Source organism: Cynoglossus semilaevis, chromosome W (assembly GCF_000523025.1).
Source record: "Cynoglossus semilaevis isolate Cse_v1.0 chromosome W, Cse_v1.0, whole genome shotgun sequence".
NCBI lineage: Eukaryota > Metazoa > Chordata > Actinopteri > Pleuronectiformes > Cynoglossidae > Cynoglossus > Cynoglossus semilaevis.
Genome location: NC_024327.1, coordinates 14,197,936 through 14,206,697, shown reverse-complemented (window position 1 = coordinate 14,206,697; position 8,762 = coordinate 14,197,936). Strand labels below are relative to the sequence as shown.

At 39.4% G+C, this 8,762-nt stretch overlaps 2 protein-coding genes across 12 annotated transcripts in view; both read left to right on the top strand.

The window, feature by feature from the left end:
- LOC112486347 (uncharacterized) overlaps positions 1-745 on the top strand; it is a 4,403-nt gene extending 3,658 nt beyond the window's left edge. The window contains exon 2 of the mRNA XM_025052723.1: positions 528-745. Coding sequence (XP_024908491.1) covers positions 528-647 — 120 coding nt within the window. The 3' untranslated portion in view covers positions 648-745. The remainder of the gene's footprint in view (positions 1-527) is intronic.
- A 4,998-nt stretch (positions 746-5,743) lies between these two features.
- LOC103397247 (uncharacterized) lies at positions 5,744-8,501 on the top strand. 11 transcript variants are annotated; one of them, XM_008335465.3, is made up of 6 exons: positions 5,744-5,798; positions 6,638-6,640; positions 7,197-7,264; positions 7,365-7,536; positions 7,675-7,802; positions 7,930-8,501. In XM_008335465.3, exons 1-6 carry the CDS (start codon positions 5,795-5,797, stop codon positions 8,200-8,202), a joined length of 648 nt encoding a protein of 215 aa, XP_008333687.1. In that variant the 5' UTR covers positions 5,744-5,794; the 3' UTR covers positions 8,203-8,501. The 11 variants fall into 11 exon arrangements, 9 of the variants coding, with proteins under 9 accessions (XP_008333687.1, XP_024908507.1, XP_024908504.1 ...); XM_025052739.1 differs by having other exon boundaries at positions 5,758-5,798; positions 7,375-7,536; XM_025052736.1 differs by lacking the exons at positions 5,744-5,798; positions 6,638-6,640 and adding an exon at positions 6,104-6,171 and having other exon boundaries at positions 7,112-7,264.
- The last annotated feature ends 261 nt before the right edge of the window (positions 8,502-8,762 follow it).

The window sequence follows — 8,762 nt, the reverse complement described above, 5'->3', positions numbered from 1 at the left end:
TGTAACTGTTGCTATTTTAATTTCCATATTGACATAACATTTCTTTTCATTTTGTATAAGAGACTCATTTTGTGAATTATCAAGTTATTTGTAATTTATGTTTTATGTGTAATTTTTGCATGTTTTTATTATGAAAGGCTAAGGGTACTTTATTTTGAAACCTACGTTGAGCTGTCAGGCCTGTGACGTTTGCCAAACAGGAGAGAGATGCGAGCATGTTCACTTCGTGACACACAGCTACCCAGTTAAGATGTTACGCTGTCGAGTTAATATCAAGGGTGTAAACTAGAGTAAGCTACACAGTTAAATATTAAAAGTTATATGGTGAAGACTGAAGATAGAAGATCTACAGATTTCCTTTCATAGCATGCAGCCAACGAGGTATTTATTTGTCTTTATTTTTTGTTATGAATCTTGTACAGAATATTGAGTGTGCTAATGTGAACTGTAATACTGTGTATTGCTAGTTTCACGGTTTGCGGAAGTCTTTGGATGGTTGTGGAGAGGACAGAGACTTCAATAAACCCGTTGAAGAAATCACTTGCGTCTGCAAATGCTTGGGAGGGAGTCACAGTGTTTATGGCAGAGAATTCAAAGACACAAGCTCTGCAACCTCATATGCTGGGTTTCTTAACTTGGCTTGTTGAATTTGATGGATGGATGGATGATAGATGGATGAGTAGATGGTTGGATGGATGGATAAATGAATGGATGGATGAATTAAACTTAAAGGTTACTCTTGTCTTTGCTCTCTTGTAAACTGATAATTCTTGTGTTGTATAATTTTTAATAATTAATTTGATTCCTTAGGGTTCTTTGTTGATTCCTGATTTTTCTTTAATCCTTTTAACATTACTTTTATGTGACATAGGAACCTGATGTAGGTTGAACCTTTATGACTCAGACCCTCTTTAGTGGTCTATTATGGTAGACTTGGACTTAGACATGAACAGTAGCTACTCAGGACTAAACACATGACATAATTAAGAAAACAGTAAAAAGATTACTTCTGTAAAATAAAATCAGGGTGATTTCTTTAAGTAAAACCCTAATGCAAATCTAAGTAAAGCTTGATTTTGTAATGATTCCCCACACTCACACCAGGAAGACAAAAAAACTCTCACCAGGAAGACAAAAAGTCCAAACCTCCACAGATTTAGGCCAATGAAGCCCTTTCACATAAATATCTTCAATACTGAATCTTTAAAATCTGTAGTTCATTTTGTGGAAAAGTTTGTACAAAAACGGCTACAATAAGATGTCTTTTCGGAAATTAACAAATATAGAACTAAAGCAACCATGGTAGTTGCAAAAATATAAATATATTCATTACTCTGAGTCACACTGCACAAAAGTCTGGTTAAGAATGTCTAAATGTTAGCCAAAATAGCTACAGGAAAACTAAGACTAGCTTGGAAACAGCTCTGATGGCAAACATGCAAGTTACAACATTTAACAAAATGAATGACTGAGATCACTATGCGCTCATCCTGAGACCCAGATCAGTTGATATTAATAACATTGAGAATTACTGCTGCAAAGACTGAAGATCAGATTTCAAATACATAGCTTCACATATCAAATGGAATTTAATAACAAACAGCACAAGCACACAAAATAGCAACTCAAAATACAAGACAAAAGCATTACAATAAAAACTCAGAAAAGGGCATGAAAGCTCTGAAGGGATTGATCACAGACAACATGACAGAAACCCGGTTAGGGCGGTTGGTACCTTCCAGTGGACTCACCACCCACAGGAAGGTTCAGGGGAGTTGGTACGGTGCAGTGTGATTTGGGTGGCGGTCATGGACACTGCTGCCCCCACGACCCGGTAACATAAGCAGACGAAGATGGATGGACAACATGACAGAAACTGGCAACTGATGGGAACAGGGGAGTTGGAGTAAACTGATTCAGATGACAGAGACAATGGGAAACAGCTGTGGCACATTGGAGCAGGTGTAGCTCATCAAGAGGGCAGAAAACAGACAAAGGACAAAAAGGTGCCAGTCATATCCAATGGCAACAGGAACTCTTAATATTGCTTCAATATCCAATCACTCAAGTTTTAAAATATTTAAGAACTTTTTTACTAGTGGATTTGGACTGCTGGTTCAAATCCCACCCTGGCTGTAGTACTAATTATTTAAGAGCAGTTTATAAATTAAAAAAGCAGAGTGAGATGGACATTATTTGATGTCCACATCACTCTACCACCAACTCTCTGGGTTAGGTGGGTGGAACACAGAAGCACAGAACTAGATAAACTGAAAACAAGACCTATTTAAAAAAAAAAAAAGGCCCAAAGACAGAAAAAAAAAAAGAAAAAAAAAAATCCAGGCCCAAGTACCCCAACACTTGGCCTGGCTTTTTCTGTACCTCAGCCTAGGGAACTTGTCTTTGGTAAGGAGTCTCTCCTAGATCAAGGCATGCCAACAGTCAAAGTCTCCCCCAGCCGAACCAAGAACTGCTGAGGGAGCGTCAGTCACAGAAACCAGAACTTCTGAGGGTGCAATGTCCTCAGGCACCTCCAGAGGCGTGACGTCCTCAGGCACCTTCGGAACCACTAGAGGAGTAATCACTATCGCTGCCTCCGGCACCACCGGAGGTGTGGCCACCCTCGCCTCCGGCATCACTGGGGAGGTGAGCGCAGCCACCTCTGGAATCACTGGAGATCCCAAAATTAGAGGTTTGGGGGCCGCTGGCCCACCAGAGGCACAGACCGAGAAGGAGCCATCAGATGTGTCCGCAGCAACCCCGGGAACCAACAGAAGTGGGTATGCTGCGGACCCAGGAAGCACTGACCCTACCCCCCTTTAAGGGACGGCTCCTGACATCCCAAAATGGGGGCTGGGAGGGTGGGAAAAACAGGTCCCATAGATGGAGAGGCTGCTGGAGCCACTGAGATGGAGGTAGAGGCATCCGCGGGCATGAAGTAGGAAGGGACAGAGAAGAAGGCTGTAGTCGACCCACTACAGATCGCAGATACCCACTACAGGTCGCAGAGACAGCCACAGCAGGCATTCTTCCAGGAAACAATGACCCTGCCCCTCCTTTAAGGGACGGCTCCTCTTGTCCCACAATAAGTGCAGGGATGGTGGGAAAAACTGGCATCACTGCTGCTGCAGGGAACATTGAGCGTGGTCAGGTTGCAGAGCGCTCAACTGTGCCTTTACTTTCTCCCATTTTAGCTGCGTGGCGCCGAAATCCACCAGGAGAGCCTCCCAGTACGCTGGGTCCAATCTTGGTGGGATCATTCTGTCACGTGTGGGCATCGACATGGCACGAAGCAGGCAGGACCCAAATGCAGGACTGGTGCAGGTAGTTTATTTCAAGATTCAAAATTCCAAAAACCAAGACAGAAGCATACGCAAAGTCGAGCAGAGCTGAGAACACGAACAGAGTTGAGCACAGCAACAGACTTGCTCAGGAACAAACTAGGAACAGCTACAACAAAAAGCTTGACACACCGCTGGCACAATACAGCGCTCAAGACAGCGCGCGCACAGACAGTCTCTTAATGATCCAACCAGGCCAGAGAGGTATATATACAAGGAGCACCAGGTGACACAACTGAGGCTAATTACAGAGACACAGGTGAGTGTGATGACACAGATTACCCCACACAGCAGACAGCAGGAACAGGAAACAGACAGACCTGACAGTTGGTTCTGTTCACTTTGGATTTCCTCATCACAAAACCACTGAAGACCTTTGGTTTTAGGTTGAACTACAAACGATGTTTTGTTGATATTGTCTGTTAAGTATAAAGCATTCTGCATAAACACTGTGTAATCTCTGTATGCCTTTTAATCACAAAGGCCTCAGGATTAAAATAATATTAAAATACAAGTGTTGTAATCTCTTCTAAATTGTTTTAAAAAGTTTTATGAGATTTTGTGAATGTTTGAGAAACCAAAAAATCCACCGCTTGACACCTTTTGTGGTGTACAGATGAGTTGATAAACAGATGATGATGGCAAAGAGCTCATACATGACTCAGTGCTGTCCTATAAATCTTTTACAACTGTAATACTATTGTGTACACAGAAGATAATATATCTATGACAGTTGTGGCTTGCTGTTGTCGTTTGAAAAACAATACCCCATAAATTTCATCATTTAAAATTATTGCCGATGATGCTCAAAAATTGCAACATTTCTGCCTAAACTTAGCAAATTGAAAGAAGCTGATTTAGAGTGCATTTCTCCCAGGGTACTATAATTCCTAAAGTGAACAATTAGTCCATCTGATATATATTAGCACATGACGGTGAACGAAAAAAATTTAAAAAAGAGGTAATATTCTCATGCTTGGTCAAGGGCATCTTATGTGCGTATGTATTTCATTAGTTCACACAGATTCTGACCAACCCACTGACTCATGTTGATTTCCTGTTGATTTGGGGGAAATAAAGATAAAGCTATTTGGCATTCAGAAGCTTTTCAGTAGGGTTGTCCCAATATGAATGAAAACAAAATGTGTAGGTGTGTAGAAAATGCTTCTACACACCTACACATTTTGTTTTCATTCTTGTGCTAACCGATAGCAAATACTGTCATCAATACTTCTTTAGATTGTATTTCAATAAATAATATGCAATGAAATGAACAGCCATGTTCCAGTTTTACTTGATTGATATTCTTCTGTCAATTAAGTAATTTTAATTGCTTCTGTATATTCTTACAATGGTACTTCAAATACAGTCCTTTTTAATGAGACGCCGACTCAATCTAACTCAATTCTTCTACATAAGTGATACACAGAATGAGATTGTATTTCTGTGCAGACCTCAGTGGAAAATGTGTAACAACAGTTACAGTAAATATGAACACATATAGGACATAAAGATTGAATAAATATAAGTATCTGAAAGTGACAATATATTTTGTATTTTTATTTGTATTTGAATTGCCACTGTGTGTCTGAGACTATCATTGAGATTTTAAAAACACATGGAAACACATTGGAAAAAGCTCCAAAGTTTTTTCTTTAAAAAAGTTTTTAAACAGGTGCATGATGCTGCTTCGTGTGCAGTTCGGTAGAGAACAAAAGTATGTGAAGCTGTCTGAGCTTACATTCAAAGCTTTCTTGAAAGAAGGTGAGAACATAGACGGTTTTCTTAATAGACAGAAATGCATGACCTCACATTTTGGAATACTTCTTGCCTAATTTACTATTTGGTTTTATTACAAACTAGTGTGCCTAAAATTTAACACACCAGAAGACAGACAGTCAGACGTGAAGGTGTGTGACCAGTCTGACACAGAGATTGACTCAGAGGTTTTTGAAGAATTAGTGCAGGAATCAGCTGGGCCCTTCAGCATCATGTTGAACAATGAAGGATATGGTAATCATTCAAACAACTCACTTATGTGTTTATTCATATAGGCTCTGATGTGACTATTTATCATCATATTAAAATACAATAGCTCTATATAACCTAATATGGTTCTATTTTGTACACATTTCTTGCACAGGTGCCTCTCAGTCATCATTATGCTCAGTAGACACAGTCATCCTGAATTTCTCTGTGTGAAGAAGCAGCTGCTGAAGAAGGAAGCCAGCCTAAAAGGCCATGCCATACAAACTATGAGGCAAAAGTGGTGCGACGCAATGGATATCACTATTGAGTCCAAGCTAAATATAGTTTCATGTCATGGAGAATGTTTAAAAAACCAAAGCCTGGAGGTGAGCACATTATGCAAGAATATCGGAAAACGCAGTCTCTCACAGAATCCACCAGACGACAGATGATTAACATTCTTACTGCTGAGATGACAGAAACCCATGGGTAAGCATTGATATTGATATACATATAGCCTGTAATGAGATTGTCAGTATTACAATTTTAATTACTTAAATTGTGTCCTCTAATGTCATTTGTGTGTGATGGCTTCATTGCATTCACACAGGACATCGCCCCCAAAAAGTGTCAGAGTGATGTATGCACACGGCATTGTGGCTTTGTTACAACCATTTATATTACAACCAGCATAATGTACATAACTCAGTGGTATGTTCATAGTATTGTTTTTAATGAATTTGTAATTACTGGAATACTACTCGACCCTGAGAGTGGCTCTGATACCTTGCATGGCGATTGAAAACCATACAAAGAAAAACTGCAGAAGATAGAGGTGCCTCTGTCAGCAGATCTCCCAAAGGTATAGCGTTTTAGTGTAGATCATAACAATAGTAATTTGTTGTTACACTTGTGAGTTGTTACTTGTCCTGGCAAGAGTCACATTGTGTTTTGTCTTGAGTTGGGGGACCAGGACATAGTCGACAACCCTTCACCTCTGATAACACGACTTCAGATGAGGATATTCAAGCAGTTATTGCGGTTTTGAAACACTCTGCTGATGAAAGATGAAAGCAAATCAGCAGATGTCTTCTTGGTTTTCCCACATTTTTTGGACACGCCAGGACTTGTACAACATCTTAATTCAATTATTTCATAGCAATTTCCAGTATAGCCACAGTGCTTTTCATTTTTACTCTTTGTTTGCATGTGTCTATTACAGATTGAGCAAGATTTCAGACTTCTGTTTGGAGAGACCACTGCCAACAAATTCTTGGAGAAGTTCAAAGCTAAAGTAATAAAGAAAAGTCATCAACTTGTACCTGTAGTGGGTCTGAAATAGCCACATGTAGTTTATAATAGTAACAGACACCCCCTCTTTTACATGTTAATAATTGAACCTTTTTAAGTACAGTTTAGTCTCTGCTCTGCTTTGTTCTGCACACAGGGCATTGTGGCTTTGTTTCCCTATTTGGAAGACCGTTTTTCACAACATGGATATGTAAGTAAAAGTGTCATTACAACCAGCATAATGTACATCACTCAGTGGTAAGTTCATAGTATTGTTATTAATGAATTTGTAATTACTTAGGAACACTACTACGACCCTGAGAGTGGCTCTGGATACCTTGCATGGCGATTGAAAACCATACAATGAAAAACTGCAGAAGATAGAGGTGCCTCTGTCAGCAGATCTTGCAAAGGTATAGCGTCTTAGTGTAGATCATAACAATAGTGATTTGTTGTTACACTTGTGAGTTGTTACTTGTCCTGGCAAGAGTCACATTGTGTTTTGTCTTAAGTTGGGGGACCAGGACAAACACTCTGCTGATGAAGACACTGTCCGTGAGAAGATGAAACCTACCTTCACTTATCGCCAAGCAATAGTCAATGATGAAAGCAAATCAGCAGATGTCTTCTTGGTTTTCCCATGTTTTCTGGACACACCAGGACTTGTACAACATCTTAATTCAATTATTTCATGACAATTCCCAGTATAGCCACAGTGCAGTAACTCTCATTGTTACTCTTTGTTTGTATGTGTCTGTGTTATGGATTGAGCAAGATTTCAGACTTCTGTTTGGAGAGACCACTGCCAACAAATTCTTGGAGAAGTGGCCAACTTCTTTCAAAGCTAAAGTAATAATGGAGAGTCATCGACTTGTACCCACTACAGAACTCTTGGATTTGATGCGCAGTGCAGAGTCAGCGGCTGAAGTTGAGAATGGTACGACATTGTTTACTTGATATTTCTGATTGCACACATGTGCAGTGCCTTTTTTGGTAATGGTGCAACCTCTCAAATGAATATGCTATGATGTTAACACATTTTTGGTTTACATAACTCTGTCATGTAAATATGTAGGCTGGGACAGTGACATGTCTACTATTTTGCTGCTGCTACATCTACTGCCACCATCTGCGCAAGGTCGAAAAAGGCCAGGAAAGATGTTTACATCTCAAGCTGTCCATCAGCTCATTAAATTAAAAAAGGTTTGTTAAAAAGTTGAATGAATGAATTTTTCTTTACTTCAATCTCACACACAGTTTGAGGTGTGATCAAATGTAGTCTAATCAGATTTTACTCACCACAACTTATGTTGAATGTCTTCTGTCACAGACTGGAATCAGTGTGCAGCAGCATTTAGACAACATCACCCTTAGCAGCCAGTCCTACCTTCTTGCAGTGGGAACCACACCAAGCAGCATTCACCACTACTTCATTGTGATCGACAAGCATGCACTTCCTTGCAAGGCAACTGGTTCTGTGGGAGTCTTTGACAAACTCTTTAAGGCCCATTATGTCTTTGGTATGTCATACAGTTCCTCCTTGACCAACTTTTTCACTTTTGTGCAAACTACCATCTGCAACATTGACATGGGAGAAACATAACAGGCTCACTTACCGCCCACATTTGATTGTCTGTGGCAGAGTTGAATCTAAAATGCCCGTTTTTTTTTGTTTGATTATTGTATTATTTTGATTATTGTTCAGATTATAGATGGAAAACTGTAATTGCTTACTGTGCCTTTAATTACAGTTACTTGTCAAGAACATCTCCATGCATATGTAGTGAGAAAGCATGATTTTGTTTACTTTCATGTGGACAACCTACAATATCCTAGGCCTTTTGACCTACAAAGGTCATGTGAAGTGAATAACTATTCCTTATTCATTGTCCCATATTGCTTTCTTTTGTAAGCTTTCATTTTTATTTTAATATGTCGTATAGACAATGCAAATATGAAAAAAAATACTGGCACTGGCAATACTATGTTGTGTCCTGTTTATTTTCATTTCATAGTACATCACATTAATTCTGTAATGCTGCTTCAAATGAAATAAAAGCACTAGAGAATCTAAGGCTAAAGAGAATTACACATTAAAGTGTCTTTTTTTTAATAAATTTTGAGTTAACTGGGTTCTCTACAATGTAACTATAGTACTCTGAA

What these genes read in the sequence shown, in the direction of transcription:
- LOC103397247 (XM_025052734.1), top strand. Translation starts at nt 7,200, where the DNA reads ATGATGAAAGCAAATCAGCAGATGTCTTCTTGGTTTTCCCATGTTTTC. An exon ending in AGCGGCTGAAGTTGAGAATG is followed by an intron (nt 7,537 to 7,674) that starts GTACGACATTGT and finishes GTAAATATGTAG; the next exon opens with GCTGGGACAGTGACATGTCT. An exon ending in AGCTCATTAAATTAAAAAAG is followed by an intron (nt 7,803 to 7,929) that starts GTTTGTTAAAAA and finishes CTTCTGTCACAG; the next exon opens with ACTGGAATCAGTGTGCAGCA.